This window comes from Anopheles nili, chromosome 3 (assembly GCF_943737925.1).
Source record: "Anopheles nili chromosome 3, idAnoNiliSN_F5_01, whole genome shotgun sequence".
Lineage (NCBI taxonomy): Eukaryota > Metazoa > Arthropoda > Insecta > Diptera > Culicidae > Anopheles > Anopheles nili.
The window spans coordinates 5535151-5557584 of record NC_071292.1 but is presented as its reverse complement, the minus strand read 5'-3'; the positions used below and the strand labels follow the sequence as shown (position 1 = coordinate 5557584).

At 50.1% G+C, this 22434-nt stretch overlaps 1 protein-coding gene across 1 annotated transcript in view; it reads right to left on the bottom strand.

The window, feature by feature from the left end:
* LOC128725785 (serine/threonine-protein kinase pakF) overlaps positions 1–19950 on the bottom strand; it is a 39663-nt gene extending 19713 nt beyond the window's left edge. Inside the window, exons 1-2 of the mRNA XM_053819555.1 lie at positions 19882–19950; positions 3161–3245 (exon numbers count right to left, since the gene is read on the bottom strand). Of these exons, the coding sequence (XP_053675530.1) occupies positions 3161–3245; positions 19882–19950 (154 nt within the window). The remainder of the gene's footprint in view (positions 1–3160; positions 3246–19881) is intronic.
* Positions 19951–22434: the final 2484 nt, after the last annotated feature.

The window sequence follows — 22434 nt, the reverse complement described above, 5'->3', positions numbered from 1 at the left end:
TGCCTCGTGGTGTGAAGCGGCCAACCGAAAGACCAACAAGGATAACTTTAATAAGCGCTCTCGGAGAAGAAGGTGCGGCTGTCCTGCAGAAAAATGGCCAGGCAAAAGCCACCCCCGCCTATCACGAGCCACTCCTAGCTCCCAGGGTGGGGGTTTTTGAAGAAGTTGTCCTTTTCGTTCGGCACTGGCGCATCCTTTAAAGGACAAGTCCCGTCCGCGGTTGGGCAACTTTTCCCATAACCCCTTGGGGAGAGCGCCTAATCTTCTGCCCGCCCGAGATGGGTGCCGTCACCGTCCGGATTGACTCCTAGCTGGCCGCAAATGCACTCAACGGGCACTGGGGAGGTGAAATAAAACAAGCAGCCAAAGAAAGGGCTGCTGCGGTGCGGCGAGTCTGCTGTAATAATCTCAAAGCATGACCAACGACCATCGGGGCAGGGCCCACAAAAGGGGGCAGAAATGTGTTTCGGACGTTTGCTTTAATTGCAGCAAATCAACTCCAAACTCCCGGCCAAAAGGCTCTGCCACAGACAGGCTCCCTCAACCGTATCGGGTGGGTTGGCTGGTTCGCTGCTGGAGACCGAAAGGACGACCACTTGCCAAGTTGGGCGGCCGATGCAGTGCGAATTTCCGCTGAATGTCAAACACATCCGGACAGCTGGCTAACTGGAGGTTCTGGCCATCTTGGGTCGGTTCCACCGGCCGCCCAGGGACACCCACCCTCAGGGGGTTCGCATCTATCAGAGGCAGTGCAATTTTCACGCTTCCGTTGCGAGACCAGGCTTGGCGGGCAAGTGCAAATTGTTTCGCCAGCCATTAGCAACAATTACGCCAAGATGAGTTTGTTTATCGAGGCGCCGGTCCGGTCGCGTGGAGCGGAACGAAACGAACCGAGCGAGCGAGCGAACGAGGGGAGGATTTTATTAATTTTGAGACGCACCGGACACATCCAGACACACAGTGGAGTATTAGTCGAGGACGAAACTTTTCGACCAAAATCCGGAAGCCCGCCAGAAGCGGTGAAATATTTTGCGCTCTTTTTCGGGCACAGTTTGATTACTCAGGGCGTCGTGAAAACGTTTCATCCAATTTTTCATCCATTAAAAAAATGCCACCCACTCGTAAAATCATCACCCCATTTCGCGAACGACAAACCGGCTACATGTGCATCCATTTATTAATTTAAATTGTCAAATTGCACCAAACCGCCGCAAGGCAGAGTAGAATGATCTGATCGTGTCGCGACATGGGTCAGCGAATACGCAAACTGCTCGTAATATCTTCCACCATGTAGTCATGCTCACAGCTCCCAGCGGCCAGTTTCAATGTCACCGAAATCTGCAACCCCATGACACATACGCCACACCCACACACGTGCCGGTGACGGGGGTGCAGTGAAATGCGCAAACCGAAACCAGCGAACCATCCCGCAAGCGATGGCCGCTCCGGAACCGATGTCTAATCGCTTTGTGCAAATGAAAGCAAAACATGACACAACCCGTAAATATCGGCAACGGAAAATTAGCTGCGGTTGGCAAAATTCGACCGCCTTGTCCGAGATTCCCGCCGGCCGGGTGACGTCGGTTCAACTTGGCGCAGGTCTTCTCTCTTTCTCTCTCTCTCTTTCACACACTCTGGGCGCCATTAGTTCTGATGCCATTTCTACGCGATGGGCCACTTTTCGGGACGGCTGATGAAGCCGCGTTCATTCAACTCCCTCCAGCTGGCAGGGTGGCACACACAATAGCGCCCATTAAAAAATAACTGCAAATGATTGCAAATAATATCTATTTCTTTCAATTCAGCTCAATTCCCTCCGCATCATGGCCTGGCTGCACCGGGCCGTGCGTGTGTGCGAGAGCGCTGGGTTTGTTTCTGCTGGTTGGATATTTTTGTGTTTGTCTTCTTTTCATGCTGAACCCAACGCCACCGCCACCAACGGGTTGCTGGATCATTGGGAAGCGCGACGGGCGTAGTAATTGACACCCACCGTACGGTTCGTTGGAGCCGGAATTGTGTTTTTCGCCGGTTTATTTATTTCTCTTTATTTTGAAGGCGAAATGGTGCTTTCGGGTGAAGCGACGGACCGTGCGAGAAGCACACACGCATACATACTGCAAGCCCTGTCACAGCTGATGCCGATGCAGTTGTTGATGCAACGCCGAGAGCACGGGAAGGTCGGCTCGGAACGCTGACGCGGATCATTTTGCATTTCCGTTTTTGTCAGCAAAACGGAACACGTCCCTAAAACGGGAACGCGACAGAGCGCGCCGCGGTTATTGAATGTATTTATTTCGTCAAGCAAGTTGTCCCCGACCGGCTGCAGTTACCCAATTTGTTTCCATGCCCATCAACGCCGGCATGAGATCATCCTTTTGTTTTGTGTCAAAATTCGCCCCTCTGTTATTAGCATCGCATTCGCGTGTACTAATCAATGTGTCCCTTACGTACTAATTATAGGAGACAATCACGGCCGAAACACATGGTTTCATCAACATGTTTCCATGGGCTAATTCGCTTTGGCCGTTCGACACAAAGCCTTAACGAAGCGATTGTGAGCATGCGGTGAGCATTTGGCCCTCCTTTTCGTAGCACGCTGCTAACAGGCGCCCGAACAGGGTAAAAGATGCGTGATTAGAGCCTCGAGGGTGAACGATGGTGGAAAAAAAAGCCACTCTCTCTTTACTTTTCTTCTTTTTGACGCATAAACTTCAAAATTATATCCCACCTCCGTTGCGCTTCTTCACGGCACACCTTCACGCGGGTTGGATTCTCACTTCCCTCGCGTTGCTTTATGAAAGACACATACAATTCATGCTCCTTATTACATCCTGCCAAATTGTATTCCCAAGCACGTGCCATAAAAATGCCGGCAAAGTTACGCCAAAGCGCCCGCCGCCGACCAGCCGAGTGTTGGAGAGAAGGAGCCTTGAAAAAAAAAAGCAGCGCCCCAAGCAACGACACATAATATACAGCAGATCCGGGGCCTTATGCTTTCCTTACTACGCCAGTGCTACGACAAACGTTGCAGTCGTCGTAAAACTGAAGCAACTCCAGCCGGCCCCCGGTTTGATGATGCTGCCTGCTGCTCGGGAGGCGGGAAAGCCGGCCAAGGAAAACCTATCGCGAAAAACAATGATAAAAAGGTGCAACTACTTACTTAGCTCCATCTCGTGCTCCTGTATCAGGTCGTCTTCCTGCTCCAGGTCGCCGTCGGACTCGGTGCCCGAGTCGTGACCGTCAATCTGCAAAACGATGGAAAAGGAACGAGAGAAAGAGAGAGAGAGAACGTTAGTAATGTGTTTCGAGGCCATCGGATGGCAGAAGGAGGCAGGCTGCAAAAGCATTACTTTTACTGCAGGATAGTGGAGTGGAAAACGCTGCATTTCAAACAGGCCCGGTGCCGTTGGAGCCCTGCCAGGACAATTTTAATCATGAACGGTGTCATATTTCGCCCTAACAGCATTAGTCTCAATCATGGGACGAGCCGTCGTTCCCTCTTCATGCTTCATTCTTACATTGTATCATTACATTTTCGGAAGCAGACTTACAATTATGTACAAATTGATTTTTGGCAATCTAAAATCCACCCCCGAGAAGCGCATTTTAAATGGATTAAAATTATTCGAAACATTCCACAGAAAGAAAAGATGCGTTTTCCATCGCATCTACGTCTGCGGCATAATCGAATAATTCCATAACCCAACCCTCCGGTTGACTTCTTCGCTACTCAGATCGATCGAGCTTCCCTTCGCGTAGGGCGTACTTTCTTCAACAAGCAACCGCCGCCCACCGACAGTCGAGAAATTCCAAAAGAAACCCAACGAACGGACCCAAACTTTGAACCGCAAACACGAGAACCTTGTCCCTTGTGAACGCAATGCACGACGAGCGAAGTGAAAACCGTCCATTTGCAGATGAGCATTCGCGAGGACCAAGCAGTAGGGTGTCCGAGAGGCACCTAAGGAGTCATCTTCCCACCACGACGACGGTCTCCCTGGCCGTTCCAATGCACACCGAGACCTTGGCGTGATGCAACGCGAACACACTGAGTTGGGGAGAAAAAAAGAACCCCAAGAACTGGCCGATTACACATTCCTGCTAAGTGTTTGACTATCATTCCCGATGCGGTGCGGAATACATTATATTACTCGTATTTATATTTCATTTTGAGCCTCAGTTTATTTACTTACGGTTACGGCGGCGTATTCGGAGCGAGACCGGTTGTCGTTCGTTTTCACCACCGTGTGCCCACCGATCGGTCGCTGTAAACCTTTTCTCGGTTTCTTTTGGGTGGAGGAAAGAAAAAAAATACCGCACCACCACCAGAAGAGCGGGCGGATCCGTGCGCTGGAAAGAACCAGTTCGTTTCCTTCCCAAACTCCGATCCCACCAAACGCCGTCACTCGAGCTTCACCATTTTCTCTTCGCGTAATTTCGCTTGCGCAAAAGCCCAAGAACGCAAGAACACGTTCGCTTTTGTTTCCTTCTATCGCCATTTTCACCTAATTCCCTCCCGTAGCCCCTAGAGGATGGGTCGAGCCTTTCCACGCCACGGACACACCAATCTCTTCCCATCTCGAGTGACTTCTATTTCACCTTCCTTTCGCTCGTGACTTAAAGGCCTCTCGCGTCTCTACTGAGACCTCCCAGCCGCTCGGTTCCAGCAGGTTTCCTTATTTCTCCTGCCCGGCGATAGATTGCACTTCTCGCGAGAAGTGGAATCGAACGCGTCTGGGCCGCAGGAGTTGTTCCCCCGTGACGCAACCCTTTTTGGCTCCTCCGTACTCACTACAAACGTTACACTACTACTGGCTACACACCGTCTTACAACCCGCGGGTTTCTTCCTTGCAGGGAAATCGCCTTCTTTCAACAAAGAAAAAAACCAGACCGATCGCAACCCCGTAAGATCGGAAAGCACCCCCGGTGGTAGGCGCAATCATCTGTTCACCGTTCTCTTTCTCTTCGGTGGGTCTCTCACACACACCCAGCATCCTGTAGGTGCGGCCTTTGGCACACGTGGCACTCCGGGAAGGGGCGCACGTCTGGTGGAGTTGCGTCAGCCCATGCCACCTACAAGCCCCTTCGTGTAACCGGGACCAATAAACGCGAATGACGTCTGTCGGATTGGGAGATCGTGAACGTAGCGTCAGAACGGAACGTCGAATGGGGCACCAGCAGGAGCAGCAGTAGTAGTACGGGAGGACGTGCAGCATTAAAGTAACGCCATTGCCCTTTTGCCTTCATCTCCCCCGACGAAGATGAATGTCTCGCTTGTGTTTCGTTTTATTTTCTCTCCACTCGCTGCGGCCTGGTTTTCCACGTCGACGGTACGTTTTCCGCGCCCGGTTTCGGGTATTTCAGGCAGGCATTTTAGCAATGTCAACTGTAAATTACTGTTGCCCTCGTCTGGGCGCGTACACTTGAGGTGCTCGCATTTCACTGGCCACTGCCCGTCTGACCCATCCACCGAAAGGGGGGTCCATAAGGCAGCAAGTGGTTTGGCTAAACCAGTTATAAATGCATGTTTGTATTATATATTTTTTTAACCTCCTTCATTCCTGCATATATACATTTTTTTCGGTGCACTTTTTAACATTTGCTTAACAACTTGCTGCAGCACACAAGCTGCTGCATTCATCGCCCATTATTGTCACTTCCTTTCCAGGGAACTGCACCACGGCCGCGCCAGTAGCCGTTTTCGGATAATAAATTCCACGTTCTCGTGCATGCGCTTGCACTGGGAACAAGAACCGGTCGGTGGTTGCGAATCAACATCAACAACAACATTTAACAAAAACACACATTTAAATCTGTGCTTTTACCACCAGCGACAATTAAGCTCAGATCAAGGGCAGTAACATTCGCGCCCCTTAAAAAGACCCACACCAGCAGCAAATGCTGCTTTTCTCGGCACCCTTAAGCCGGTGACGAAATACCGCCCCATTTTGCATCCGATGCCACACACAATGGTGTCCTTTTTCGGCTATAATACGACCAACAAGCCACCGGCGGCTACCATTGTACCACCCGGCAAAGGGTCAAGGTTAATAAGCTTTTTGGCAATGTCGGACTTTTGGCTTACTGCGGGGACGCGCTGGGTTTGTCTTTCGCAACCGTGCGCCTGTGTCCCGGGAACGGATAGGCGAACAAACAAGCATACTCGTCTACGTGGGGCTTCCGGCGACGTGGGCATCTTTTCGACTTGCGCGAATTTCGGTCATTTTGTTCGCCCAAAACAGCGTGACGGTGCACGAACCGGACCCGTAGCATGTCGTTAGTTTTACCACAATTGGCTCCCGAACCGCCATGGGCCCGTTGCAATGTACGGTAAATAATATACATACACACGCACACAAAACGACCACATCACAGCAATCGATGGGTCATGTAAAGCGAACAACAATAGACAACCGGCCGTGGCCCGAGGCTGGGAGTGGCCTGGCCATTGTATTTTGCCAGGCCTGGTGCCGAGACTGGTGCCGGTGCTGGAGGACCAGTTTACGCTACTAGCTTCTTCACCTGAACGGTTTGCTGAATCGTGCGCATTTTATTTACGCGTCGAGCTCCGCCCGCCCGACGGTCCAATTTTCCTTCCAACATTTCGCCCGACCTCCCCATTACAGGAAGTGTAATCGAGAGCGAGAAAGAGAAAGAGAGAGGGAGAGAGCACATAAAACCGGGGGCATCATTATGCAGCAACGGGGTCGCCCCGACGGGGTCCGTGTATTATAGTCATTTGATCGGAATGCTACGATTCTGCTGCTTCTGCCGGACGGCTTCTCTGCGAGCTTTCCTTCGAGGCCGCCCGAAACGATCGACGCTCACGCAATCGCCGGCGAGGCTGGCCGGGTTTTGGGTGTAGGAAAAGCAACAAAACCACGAAAAAAAACCAGAACACAAAGATACCCCGAAAGAGAAGCAGCAATTATGCCGTGGGGCAATAGAGCCAAAGCGGGCCTGTATCGTGAAGCTGGCATGCTCTTGTTAGACCCGCGCTCGACCCGAAGCCGTTCGGTTTGTTGAGCCTATGATCAATAATTAATAAATCCTTTAGCAACACCTCACCTTTAGCAAGGTACACAGGAAGACCCGAGGCCATCACCGGATGGCACACTTTAAGGTGAAGTCATTTCTAGTCGCTGCCATTTATGGTCTCACACACGCTTCCAGGGGGTACACATATGGGTCGGTTTGTGATGCCTGCCCAGGAACATGCTCCTTCAACACGAAGCAAACCTCCATAAACGAACGCAGGCACCATACGAGCGCAACGTCAATTGAATTGCATTCACAATTGCATTATTACACAATGCATTTCCCGCTGCCAGAGTCCCACCGCTGGCCACTCCGATGGGTATCACCTAACGATGATGCATCACGCACACCCCTTAGCACTCCCTCACACACACCCCCCTTGCGCTCACCCCACCCTTCGCGAACAAATGCGCCGGCAAAGATGCACCAAGAAAGTGCAACACAACTAATCAATGCGGCACCGCCCGGGCGGAGTTCTTTCGCTCTAACGATGCATTTTCGTGCCACGGTCCATCATGGCGGTGGTTGGAAAAACGGCCCGATCGAGCGATAGCGCTACCAACGGTACCAGGGAAAGGGACAAAGAACGAATCGACCAACGGATCGAACGCCGGAGTCGTGCCCGTTTGTCACTTCCATTCAACTGTCACACATATCGGGGGCCTTTTTCTCGCGCAGCCGAGGGGCACCTTTGCGGGAGAGGAGGAACACCAACAATAAAAAAATGTAACGCGGATGGATGGAGGGAAAAGAACGCAACCACCCCTTTTTTCCGCGTTCACCCGGGGGTGGGTGTGTGGTGATGGTCTGCTCCGCAACAATCTCTTGCTGCGTGTTCCCGGGCGGCATTTGATCGGCTTGTGAAGTGTAAAGCAAAGAAATAAACATGCTCTTCCACGGTTTAAAATGCCACCCTTACCACCCTGCCGAACTCTCACAACCCTCGAAACATGCCCCAAGTGACGATGAGTGAGTTTTTCTTCGCGTTCGATGCGCCGCACGAACGTTTCGATGTTCGTCTGCCAGGTTTACCTTCACGTTAGCTCGTTCTCGTTTCTCGTTTTGTTTGCTTCCAACCATTTTCATTCAACCATTCCATCTTTTTCCTCCTCCTCCTCCTCCTTCTTCTTCTTTTTCTTCCTTCTTTCGTCACCACCCCCACCCACACGTGCGTTCTACCAGCCCATCTTCCACGTCATCCCCTGGCATGTGCCTCCTATCCAAACTGACTTTCCATGTACGCGTCTTGCATTGTTAATGTTACGATTTTTTAAACTGTAATTAATTCCCTACCGGCTGCACCACCCATCGCTCAACTGCAGCTGAGCCCATCATGTGTGTGTGTGTGTGTGTGTGCGTACGTATGTGCTCTGCTGTCCCTTTTTTCGTCCATGTACATTCGCACGCCTCGACTCAGAATCCGAACTCGCGCGCGTGGTCTCATAATGGGTGAGATTTTTGCACCGGTACCGTGGGATGGTAACAGGGGAAAGGGGGACAGGGGAGACAGGGCAGCATAATACTGCTCTCCTGCTGAGAGTGGCGGATGATGCTGCCCCGGTTCACTGCCACATCGTTGGCGTGCCAAACCAAATAAGGCAAACAAACGGTGATGGTTAACGGCATCATCGGCGATAGGATTGTTGCTTGAATAAATAAATGCATTCTTGCTCAGCTCAGCGCCCCTTTGCAGATTCATTCACACGAGCGTTTATGCGATATACACCGATCGGTCGAGCCGGATGATGCTTCTGAGGGTGATTTTCTTCACGTATTAACCTAGCGCCACAGTGCCTGTGGTTGACCATGTGTTTTCCATTTTTGCTAATTTCATTCTCAGCTGTAGCACTCGCGAAAGGATGATGAGCCGGCGGCAATCCAACGAGTGAAACACATTTCGAACACATGTTGCTTTCTGTTGAATTACGTCATCGTTGAGGAAAGCGAACGATCGTACAGAGTGCGAATCACTACGAAACGCTATCATCATATTGGCTCCTCTTAATTAATTAAGAGGAGGTTCTTTTTTTCGTTGGCTTTCGACTATTTGCTTGCGTATAGGCATGGGTATAGATTACAGCACTGCCAATGCTGTTAGAAAAGTGTGTTCCAACGCTTCATCGTAGCATGATCGTGAATTTTCAAAATAAAGGGCAACAGCTCTCGATCACGCGTTCGCTTGGAAAAGCAAGCCGACGTATGCATTATGCGGACGTAAGGTCACCTTACATTTATTCATCGTGACGAAACACACGCGTAAACGGACCCTGATGGACGGGATATCCTCGCGACACCTAACCAGCTCCGTGGTGTGGCTCAGAAATGCATCATTTATTGGTTAAGTGAGTGATTTTAAATCACAACAGCCTCCATTGCGTACTTTTATATTCACCACTCACCGGCTGGTGAATCGGAAATTCTAAACTTGCGCGGCGCCGAACGGTGCTGTACTTAATGTATTCCATTTTGCTGATCACACGCAATCGTCCGGAAACGCGACAGTCGGTGCCAAAACCGGGAGGCGCAGAAATTTGAAACCCTCCCTTAGACTGTCAAATTCAGATCAAGATAATCGCCGTTAAGAAGCCTCTTAAGTCAGGCGCTCTGCGAGCTGGCTGCTCGCGAGGTTTTATTCTTCGTCAACAACGCTACAGGAAATAGGTCAGCATCGACACAATAACACGCAAGGCTAGGCACCACACCGACGGCAGTCCGGTTGGCAGTCCCAGCGCAGTAGTACCGGTTTTGCAAATGAAAAGAAAACATTTACGCCCCAGGGCTTGAACCCGTTCCAACCGACACACGATTGGGAGAGAGAGATTAACCAGTACACTTTTTTTTTTCTTGCTTTTCCTTCCCCAAACGGGGTTTTCTTCGGTCGCATAGATCGCGTAAAACTGGCGTTCTGGAGGTCGATCGCTCGAAGGCAGCGTACACACCCAACTCTAGGTGCCAATCCTGCCTCCAGAACCATCGTAGCAAGCTGATCGGTCGCACAGAATCGTACCACACGGCGAAAACACCGGACGACTCTTTGTTCGGGGGCAGTGGGCAAGAAAAACCAGAAACCGGACTCCAAACCCCAGAACGTGGTGCAACCGAGACAGGAATTCCAATTGACGGACGCGACCGCATAGCGGCCGAGAACGGGCACCACGAGAAGAAGCAACGGGTTGGCTTTTGGCTTCACAACACCGGTACCGAAGAGCCGAGCCCGAGAGGTGGTGGTGTAAAACGCATAAATCATGAACTCAATCTGCCCGGACACACCGGGGCAAACTTTGGGGGCCAGGGAAAACTCCGGCAACCAAAAACCGAAACGCTGCCACGGTTGCGGTTAGATCTTGTACGATGGGCGGGCCCTGAAAGCGTTCCACCGCAAGTTTCCTTGCGCGTTTTTTTTTTATTTTTTTATTTTCCTCTCTCATTCACTGTCGCCGTTTGCTGTTTTGCACATTGTCGTGCCGTAACGGGGTGACGTTAAGGGCGTGCCGTGGGGAGTGTGTCCCGGGGGGGGGGGGGGGGAGGGGGGGGCGAGAGATCGGTTGATTTTCAGGTTTAACCCGTTCGACAATTGAGCTTCTACTCCGGTGCCGGCTCGTTGATGGTGGGCGCTGGTTTCGAGGTTAGGCCGTACGCGGTCACGATTATGTACACGCGAACCTGTCCCGTGTGAGCGAAATCGCTGGATCGATCGGAATTGGGATTAGGGGGTGGTACTAGCAAGAGGTAGTGGCTAGGGGGGTGTGTCCGTGGAACGGATCTAGTTGTAAAAAGCCCTTTACGTAGCCCGAGAGGTACGAGTGATCGTTGGCGGCCAGCTTGGAGCATATATCCTTGCTCGCAATTAGATTAGAAACTCAGCGGAAAAGTGAACTCGACCATCATTGAGTCACACATTAAGGCATTTTCTGGTGACACGAGAACCTGTGGAACTCGTTCCGCAGGCGCTTCTGGCCAACCACCATCCCAGGATGGCATTTTCGGGGTGTCCTCGGCGAGAAAATCGCACACTGATTAACGCAACCGCAGCCAAGAAACAAGCCGACCGGGCCCTTCGCGTTTGATTTGATTGAGCTTCGGTTTAACCTTTCTTCGTCCTTCAGGCTTTCTGCGGGATGTTGTCTTTTTACCCCTGGCGTGACTGGTTCTACCACCTCCACCCCCACACACACACACGCACATACTCCCTTTCTCTCTCTCTCTCTCTCTCCAACCGTGCACTGCCGGTCCGTGGGATCCGGGACATGATCAACCTGGTCGCATACGTTCAGGTTCGATGCACAATCGGTTCACCCCCTCAACCCCCCTCCTCCCCCCCGCGCCAACACACCCCAGAAAAAACGTGAAAAGCCACCCCGTATCGTCTTCCGGGGGCGGCCCTTGTTTGGCATTCCTTGCCCAAATTGTTTCGGGCCGGTTCTGGTTCTCTTCTTTCCTGTCGTCGTCTTGCAAGCATTGCCGTTTGGTGGGCAGCTAAATTTATTACCTTCGCTGCACATAACAAGGCACACACACACACGCACACACACGCGAACGAGCGACAGAAAAGTGAATTGCATTTTATGTACTGCGGCGCGGTACTTCTTGGTGCGGTTGTGCGTTGTTGCAATCATTCTCCCGTTCAATTGTTCTTCCTGTTGTTAACTTCCCTCCGACGCGGCGAAACGATTTTCTTCTGCAAACCTCCGCCATACTTCGCCTGCTCACTGTCTTGCATTTTATGTTTTCATGAAGCAATTCTTCAAACTACATTGAATGCTCATGTATAAAATACGACCGCAAAATCGGGGCGAGCTTCATAAATTTTCTTCGCTCGTCGGTAGAGAGAAAACCCGACAGCCCGCTGTAGCCCGGCATGAATATCATGACGCAGCGCACCTAACGTTGGTTGTAAAGGGGGATTTCTTTTGCGCAAAAATGATTTAATACCTTTTACTGGCTTATTAACAAACGCTACACGCTGCGGTTCGATACCCGGACTCGAATACCAAAGGCGGGGACATTTTCAGCCCAATAATCATTAATTACGCCTAACATAATAATCGATAGCGCTTTTTTCTTTTGCACCGCCATCAACCGGAAAGGCATCGGTTCAACTCATCATGCTTCATCAAAGAAATTATATCAAACGCGAAATTTTAGGACCATCAGAACAAACAACCCCACCTTCTCGTTTCGTGATTTATTTTTCCAAACAACCACTGGAAAAAGGTCGATTATTAAAATTAATTAACCGTACTAAAATGTAGGTTCGATGTTCGTCGGAAAAACACACACCACCACCAGCACCAGAGTCCATCTGATAAAACCCGCTCGTTCGGTGGGTATCTTTTAAATTCTCCTGGGCCATTTACTCCGGCGGGTCCGATTTATCCCCGATCGGAACACGATCGAATTTCAAGCCCCAGCTCTGTCCATCCGCAGGGGACCCTTTTTTCAGGATGATTCTTATTTTATTTTCTCCCTTGAACGCTTCGCTACCTCCCATCCAGCACAAGCCAGCGCTGGCTTTCTACTGCTACGGCTCTCGAGCTTCGGGCTCTCAAGGGCGTGTAGAATCGATCCTTTTTGCAACGGGAGCCACGGTCCAGGGCTCGGTTACGCCACGGCATGGCAGTAACACGAACCGCTTCCACGTGTCCGCGAGGTGTAGGGCCCTCCTAGCAGCAGATTCAAGCATTTGCCAATAACATTGACCATTTGCAGCCTCCTTCTGCCTTTTGGCTTCAGATACTTAGGGTGGGTGGGAATAAACGATTATGTTCGGAAGAAAGCAGAAAAAACAGCTCTCACCCAAGGGAATTTGGAAGGGAAATTTGCTACCACTACGGCAAAAAAGCGAACAAGGAAAATGAAATTAAAAAAAAAATTTGGATCCAAAGTCCACACCGTGACATTCACGCTAAGGTAATCACGAAGGGAGCTACATTTCATGGAATTTGTTTTTTTCCAGCATTAGTACGTGTGAAAGCATTTGCATATATGCGATTGTGTGTGTGTGTGTTTTTGTGATTGTGTATTTCAGGACGCGTTCGCGAACCGTACCGTGTGAATTAAGCCGCCCCCAAAAGGGATTATCCCGGGTTCCTAATATCCTCCAGCAGGGATTATCTTAAATGTCGTCTGACATGAAACCAGCAGGAAATGAGAAAATTGAGATAGAAACGCGCGCAAGGAGACACATTCCTGGTCTTCACCGATGCTGACTTGTAACGTTACATCAGATGAAAAAGTGTCCCCGTCGTTACGTTTCTTTCCACGGCGTGTCACATTTGCTTGCGAAGCGAACACACGCACCAAAAGAACCCAGCGCACCGACAGCTTAACTGCAGCAACGTGATTAATTTTGGGGATTTCTGTGTGTTCTTGCGCGAACAAATGTAGCCTCTGATTAACCCGAGCCAACGCCGGTACGTGGCAGGAATGATGATCCGTGGCGAAATGATTTGCAATCAAACTCACGTAAGCATTTGCCGGTTGCTCTCGGACGAGGTAGAATCCCTCAGAGAAGACTCAAAACCATATCACACCATCGCTTCATGCATCCGAAACGCGTTCATAAACACGTAAAATAAAGGCTAAAAGTAATAAAGCACCATTTTGTTCTGGCTCTCTCTCTCTCTCTCTCTCTGTTGCTCTGTAATGGCGAACGATACGGGGAGCAGCAGTGTCGCAACCCCAAAATCCATCTATAAATTGTCAAGCGAAGCTTGCCTGCGACAAACACCGCCAACAAGGATCCTCTATAAAATATGCGGAACACTATCCAGCGAACAATACGTCTTCTTGCGTGGAATTCACCAAGAGAGACCGAAAACGCCACAAAGCTGATAGTTCGAAAGTGATCGTCCGGAGCGGGAGAAGGAAATGTTTCAAATGTATTACTACCAACAACGTAGAACGTGGAAAGCTTCGCCGAAGAAGAAGACGCCCGTGCCTTGCAGAGTTTGCCCTGAAGGTAGCGATTAGAATGAAAAAGAGTAAATTTTCCAGCCGAGAGCGAGAGAGAGAGTGGAAATTTCAGTTGTGGTGAGTGGTGGTCGATTCATAAAAAGGAAAAACTACGCTCTACGGAACTAGAGCATTACGGCTGGAGTGGCCGTGAATGAAATGGGAGCCGTGCAACAACGCGCGGCCCATGTTGGGAAGAGTGTTGTTGGTAGCGCAGAGCAAAAAGAAGGAAAAAAGCATGCCCACACACACACACCCACATCGACCGACCCATCGCCAAACGGTGGCTCTCCCTTGCTCAAGGGAATAATGCTGAAATAACATTTTCTACGCCATCGCGTAGTATGCGCAAAGCGCAGCAGCAGCAGCAGCAGCAGCAGTAGCACCAGCGTAGCTTTTGCTTCCTTTCGACGAACCCGAACCCGAATCCGAACCACGGGCGTGTGGGATGACTTTGAAGTCTCCTGGAGAGGTTGTTCCCTTTCGAACCTTTCTTGGACTCGGGCGGTTCTCGATTCTACGCTCTACGCTACGCTTCTACTCTACGTCACAACTACACTACGCTACACAGAGGCAGGTTACGCGAGCAGAAAGGACATTCAGCTCCCCAGCGCGCCCCAAAACCTTCGCCCTTTCGCCGTTGTGTCTGCAAGGTACTGCTGGTCTCTTTTGCGCGCACGACACCAAACGACCCCGGCATGTTGCGGAACAGCACTCGAACTTCTCTGCTTCGGTTCAATCGAACGTCTTGCGCCTTACATGCTGCGAAGAGCGCCAGCCGACGGCCTGGGAAGATCCTTTTCTTATCCAATACGCCTGGGCCGGGTTTCTTATGTGCCTGAGCTCGAGCGTGCCGAGCCGCTGATGGAGAAACCGGGCGGGTTGAACGTGTTTAAGAGCAGAAGATTGAACGATGTCGGCACTCTCCCCGGTACAGGGTACGCTCAACACAGCTCTTCTTCTGTACGGCGAGAGCTGTCGTGACGGCGGATAAAATTACGATTCTCCTCCGTACGGGTGGTTCAGTGGGTGGTTTGGGGATGGTGCGGGAGCTACGGTGGGGTCAGGCAATAATTCCACACCATCAGCTCCTCAAACGAGATCCAATTGTCCCGCATAAGACACGGTGTACGCTCCGGTATGCTACAAGGTCACCACACAGCGACCGAACCGTGCACTGAATGATCCTACACTCATCAGATTAGGGCAAGAAATCAAACCCGTAACCGGTAAGGCGAAAGGCGACCCTTTCGAACGATTTATGGTGGCTGACGTCCAGCTCAGATTCGTTTCATTCGGGCTTGGAATTTTTTACAATTACGCGATTGAGCGGCGCTACGCTTTAGAGCGAATTAAAACAGTTGCTCTGGAGGTTGACAACATACCACGTAATTCAGGGAAAACTGCCTTCTATCCTACCATTAGCCTTTAAAGTAGCTGGACAATCCTTTTTAGGACTGCCTGTTCGAAATGCCTGGAAACTAATGGCCTTAACATTCAATCGCTGTACATTATCGGTCTAAATGCTAATACAACCTCGAATTGGAGGCGCGGATAGGCTTTGGACAATATTCAAGGGCAAAATGCTCGCCTTCTCGGGGCTAGATCGATGCAGGTTCAATATAAACCCAGCCAACACCTATAGCTGTTCACACATTTCCACACAAATGGAACCCTGGAAAAATCGAAAATCGTACTTACGGTCGACGGAAACAAGCCTGGCATTTTGCAATGCTCTAGCTGGGGAAACAGAACAGGAAGCGAAAAAAAACACCGGTATGTGCAGAAGACACTACACTCGACACTTCCAAAGTCACCTTCGGCAAACAACAAAGAATACCAGAGTTCGTTCTCCCTTCTCTTTTGCTCGCGGCACACGCTCTCTAGCTTTTCTCTGCACACATACACCCGAGAAGTCCTTTCTCCGTATGGTCTCTCTTTCTCGCCTAGTCGACTTATCAGTTCGGTTTCTATCTCAGTGGAGCCGATCCTTCGGCCTGCTACTGTGCGCCGCGTTGCAGTACAAAGTAATGCTGAACTACGCAGACACACGGACCACAGGCGGCCACATACAAAGCTAAGCACACAAACAAGGCCTCGACACACAGCACCTGCTTGGTTGCCACAGCTGACACACCGACATACGCCCACGCGAACCCACGGTACGAGTCGGAAAATCGGTGTACGAACGGTTGGGTTAAATTTTCCGCACGCTGGCCTTTCAAGTCCTGCCAAATTGGGCGATGTAAGGCTGCTCGAAGGTGAAGAATTAGCCAGAGCTTTGATGGAAATAATTTTAGTCCACTGCTTCTAAGCCTATGTCTCTCCCACGGCTTTTCCAGCGCTCTATCGCTCTCTAACGCACACGCTCCGTCTCTGTCGCTCTTGCTGTCCTGCCGTTACGAGAGGCTTACGAATCTCTATGTATCTCTCGGCGGATTTGACACTTTCGCTTTCGATCAGAACACGGGCCCACTGCCACCGTCACGGCCTGCGTCAGTGTGGGCTGGCAATCGAAAAACGAGATCGATTAAGAAACGCTTCCTGCACAACACTCCTTCCAGGTGTCTGAAGCTAGCAACCAGCGGTAAATTCGAGGACATTCAAGCCCCAAACGCCAAGGGCTTGTGACACCGTCGACGGCACTACAGCACCGTGGCTGAGAATTCCAAACCTCCAAGCACTGCACACTGCACAGGTTCTCGGCACACTACTGACAGCTTTCGCGAGCCCACCGAGCCTTCGCGGCCGGAGTCGGCAAAGTCGAGCTCTGGCCGATGCCACCGATACCGCGATGTTCTTTGGCAACCGGATTTCGCTGCCCGCTTCGCTGCGTCCCTCCACAGTCGATGTTGCTGATTGCTTTTCGCTCTTGGGCTGCTTCTTTGCCGCTAGACGCTTGCTTGGGCTTGTGCTCGCACGGAGGCGAGGGAGTTTTCTTTCCTCCTTCACAGCGCCGATACTCCGAGAAACGGCGTGCGATTTCCCGAACCAACGCACTGATTATCGCCAGCGTCTGTACACAGCCTCGGAATAAAGGCTCCAGAAAGGGGGAGTCTACTTTATTGCTCCTGCAGAACACCGTTCTAGCTGCGATGGGGACAGGCGAGTGAACGCGAAATGTCTCCTCTTTCCAAGGCTCGCCTGGTGCCTCCGGAGTTCGCTTGGTGCTTTTGCGTCGAACGGTCGAAACCGTACTGGAAGGACGAACCCCGAATCTTTGTCGTCAATTGCTCCAAACGTATCCATCGTCCCACAGTTGCGTTCTCTCTCTCTCTTTCGCTCCCACTTTCTTCATCTTATTTTCTCTCTCTCTCTCTCTCGCGGCTCGCGGCTCGCGTTACATCAATCCAACGCAAGGTTATATTACGCGCAGAGAGATGCAGAAGTACAAACTCTCACCCCGTAGCGTAGCTTTGTCTTTTTTTGCTGTTGTACGCTCGTCCGTTTGTCCTTGCTCATTCAACATTTTTATCGTTCACTCACCGCACCAGAAGCACCCGTACGCGGAGGTCCTGTGAGTGGTCGTCGGTTAGTTTTGTCCACTACTCACGACGCTCACGGGATTCGAGAGCTTAAAGCTTCATCGTAGCCCATGTTCCATGACAGAAGCACGTACTCGCACAATACCAGCGCTGGTCAATGCCACTCACAAGGACAAGAGACACTCAGACAACGGTGCACCTCGCTTCCATCCCCAAAAGGACTCCTTCACCCCCCCCACGAACACTGTTACAAATGCTACCTTTGTAGTTGTTTCCGGAAGCTAGAAGCCGAGTGCTAAAGTGTTGTAATACTAGTCAGCGAAAAAGCTATCACAAGCGTGTGTGTGGGAGCGAGAGAGAGAGAGAGAGAGAGAGAGAGAAGCATTATGACATTCAAGCAGGATCCGAGCTGGAGCTCAAAAGCTCACCAACATCATGGAAAATGAAACGTTGTAAAAAGTGATCCTTGCCGCATCCCAGGTTTAGGCTAAACATATTCACCCGGAACGAACGTGAACAGGAGGAGGCAGTAGCTGTCGTCAGTAGTAGTCGTACATCGCTCTACTACCATCGGTGTAATGAGTTTCTTTCTGTGTGGGTTTTTTTGTTGTTGCTCAATGTGTCCTTACTAGTAGGGTCATGCGCGTATCATGTCGACCTCCGCGTACCATCGCGTAACGCGGTTGAATGAAACGCTTCAAAACTGCCCAACTTTCACTCATCATCAACCTAGGGTTGGAACGAGGTCCTCGCACGCACAGCATGAAATAAAGCCACCGGATCGTGGAAGGACAAAGCGTAAGGCACTCACGGCACACTCTGGCAAGGGAAAATTTTGTTTTTCTGTCCACAAAATCAGACAAACGAGGAAATAGACACGTTTGCGAGGGGCAAGGAATGAGATTTCTAGGATTCACCGTTGCAAATCTCGCGCAGCCGTTGTGTAATACTGTCGGGTAGCCGAAAACCAGCCCAGACGGGACCGTCCTTATGCAAAAGGGGCCAACAATGGCAATGATAACACTCCCGTCCCGTGCCAGCTCATGTAACAGTGTTGGTGGCTGGTGTTATTTTTGCTCCGAAGGTTACTGGCCCGTGGGCATTTAGGGTACACAGAATTGCTTCAGAATTTCGTCTATTTTCTGCATAGAGCAATCGTTTTCTACAAGCACAAAGCCAGGATGTTTGTGTATCAATATTCTATGAAATTTCTGCATATAGTTGGCTCACGAGTCTAAACAAGTATTAGTTGACTGAGATTGTAGCATTCCAGAGTAATTGAAAAGACAACCAATGGTATTGTTTTATGTTTGAGAGTATGAGCAATATTCGATTTGATTGTATGACAGCAAACCTGACAAATTTTATGCACCATTATTTTTGGCATGCAAAAACTGGAGAAATTACTACTCATTCGTGTCTAAACATTGTCTCAATCCCAGATTTTATTGCATAAAATTACGATGTTAGGTAAAATTAAAGCGATGGCCATAAACGAACACTACCATGGTTTACAAACGACGTCAAAAGTATATGATTTGTTGTCACGCTCAAAATGGACATATTTCACGTTCATGCATCCGTATTTGTTACAATGAACATAAAGGCTCCCCTTTTGGGGGTAAAAAGAAAAAGAGACACAAAGAAAAAGAAAGAGAGAGACAGAGGAAGAGCGTAAACATGGTGACCATGTTGCTTTGCATGCTGCCCAAATGTGAGAGACTTAAAACCGGTATGCAGTTGAGCATTCCTGATAGTGAGAAACCCCAGAGAGCCACCACTAGGTCGAAATGCGATTTCATAATGCAAATACATAGGTCGGGATGGAACAGGACCATGACCACACAACATCCGCCGGTAAGCATCAGCCAAAGCGTATCCAAACGCTCGGGTTGAGAAGAGCTTTTAGCGCACGGAAAAAAGGAACTCTCATGAAATCGCTAACCACTTCCTACTGGCGTCGAACACCTAGGTAGAATTTATCTTTTAAACTATGAAACCTTCTCGACACGCCGTTGTTTCCTAAAACAGCCGCAAGTTTGCAAGCGGAACGATACGTCCAACATAGTTACTTTCAGCTTTCGGTTTCTTTGTGTTTCTCTTCATGAGCTAAACTTTCGGGTTGTCTCTTTCCATTTGCTCGGACATCGAAGTGCTCTCTATCGTGGCGGTTTTTTATTACTCCACCAGACAACGACCCTAACCCAATTCTAATGGAATCGTTACCAGGTAGGTTACCATAGAAGGTTATTATTATAGCTCCCGGTTGCTTTGTTGCACTGAGTGGTTCCGAGCCGTTGACCATCGGCGCAAAGCCAATCAAAGCAAGTAAAATACTAATAGTTCGTGACGAAAAAAACAGCTAAATGGAAGTATACGATGTACATAACACCCGGCACTTACCTTCTCATTGACATGATTTTCATCGTTGATTGATTGTGTGCGAAGCTTGTGCGTTAGATACTTGAGCATAGTTTGGTTCGCTGCTCGTTTTCCCGACGCCACCTTGCACCGCCGTCGCCGCAACCCGCTTCCCTTCCGCTTTCCTGCTATTACTACCTCGTCCTCGCCGGCTCTTCCTGGTCCGCCAACGCCTCCTTCCTCGACGTCGAGGCCGCTGATGTCCTGCACGGTGAAGATACACTTTGACTGTCCTTGCTTCCGTTCTCGGGAGCGAACTCGATATTTCGCACTGCGCTTGCAATCGCGTACGCGTTCCACTTCCGCAAATTTTACTCGGTCAACTTTTATCACACCGTTTGCACTACACGAAAATCCGGCTCGATCCCAAACTGCTATATCAAACAACAAGCTACGCAGCTATCTAGGCAACAGCCTCCGCTAAGTATTTCGCGTCTGCTAGGCTAGAAAGTTAGCTATATCTGCATTTCCACCAACTTCTGTGCGTTTCCTTCGATGCCAGCCACTATTGGGGAAGGGTGAGAAACGTGACAATTATCAGAGCCTTGATTTTCGACACACTGCTTCCAAGCACAAAGTTCTTCAATTGGTGTCCAAAGGAATATACATCTCCTGCCGAGAGCAACAAACTATTTCATAAAACCAAAACCAACCCTCGTCAACCAGTTTCAGTTCTATTTGAAAGCTTTTGTCAGCAGAAAAACGTCAATTCCTAACCAGACAAGCCCCCCTGCCACGCAACACCTCCTACGGTTCCTGCTTCATAAACAACGCTCCATAACCTTAGCGACAGTGCAACTTGGAGCAAACAACAAAAAAAGGACATCTCAACCAGTTCCGCCGTCTATAATGCTGCTCAAATAGCAACCAAGATACCAGCGTTGTCGGGGGGAATTTTCCAGGCAAGAGTAGAACAAACTGTTGGTTGTTCTCAAAAATATATCTTCTCTCTTTCGCCCTTGGCTTTTTCTCTCCCACCGCCACAAGCGGAGTTTCCGGCACGCTATACGGAAAAGTGCTCTCTGTTCGATTTTCCTTCTCCCGCTAGCACCTGCGTTGGGCAGTGGATGCCGGATTGGCCGAGCCTTGCGCTAGAGTAGCAAGTTGCAATAAAATGTTATCGATTTTTCCATTTTCACGCACCGTGAGCCTTGCTCGCTGAAGGCGCTGCACTTTTCTGCAGTTTTGCAGCCCATGGTACACACTCGAGCCAGTTGCATTAAGGCACTAAAAAACGATATTTTCTGGCTTTTTTTTTCGTTAGCTCACGTTTGGAAAAGGAGACGATATCCACCGAATGTGTCCGAGTAAATGATGCAAGAATGATTCGGTACAACTGCAGAATGAGCTTGCAGCTTGCAACTTTGGCATGTGTAAGAGTTGTATGCACACAAAAACGGGACAACAAAAAACTTTGGAAACTCTGCAAACTACATCACGAACTTATCAGCTACTCGACACCGGTTACCAGTCATTTTATCCCGAGTTAGACAACACAAGAGCTCAGTACTATGCTCGCAAACAATTCATGCCCCACCTGCGATGCGAAGGCACGTTTTACTCGGACCAATACTGCACGGAGAAGAACCAGCAGAGCAACAGCACAGCCTACCGCAACCGCGGAAAAGTTCTAACGTGCCTTCTCACGGTGGCACCATTCGCAAGCGCCAAAATCCATCAGAGCAGCCACCGCCGCGCCGTCAAAACACTGCCACTACTATTTATTACCAACCGCCTTCGATACTTCGACCATATTTTATTGCATCCTCGCAGACTCCGACTTCACGAGTCCTTTCTGCACGTTCCAAGCTTCTTACTCACGCACATACACACCAGCACGCGTACGGGGGAGAAAGCAGGATTTTCCGGTTTTTATCCGCTTGAAGCTCCTGTCTCACGAGCGCAGCATGCCATTTTTCTCACGACTCACTACTCATCCCTCACACGGCGGCGGTGATAAATATGCTCCGTGTTGCATGCCTGCCTATCTCAACCATAAGGCGCAAGGTGGAGAAGGATTTGGAAATTTTCCCTTTTTTCCCTCCAACGCCTCGGACTTTCTCAACACGGATTTCCTTTGCGCGCACGCACGCGTACACACGAGAATGGGCGGACGAGACGGTCAATAAGCCGTCGGCAGACGTCGAGAATTATTTCGAACAACCATAAATACCAAATTGTCGGGAATCAATGGAGCACGGGCCTCTCGTGCACGCGTCTCGCCGACGATAAGATAACGCCAATTACAGATTACACCAACTGCATTTCATTTGACAGCTCTCTCGTATCGTTGTGCACTCCCAAAAGCTCATCGACGGGTGGCGTACGCGTCGGACTGAGAGAGAGCATAAAATTCTTGCACTCTCGTCTCGGTCGCGCACCCCAGCCATTCTACTCAACCAACAGCAACAACAATTCAACGTGTTCGTTCTTCTCCCACTACTAATCAATACAATGGCCCCCCTTGTTCGGGACACGGGAAGGATGCTGCTGACTGCTCCTGTGCTCCATTACTCTCCACTATCGTCACGCCGT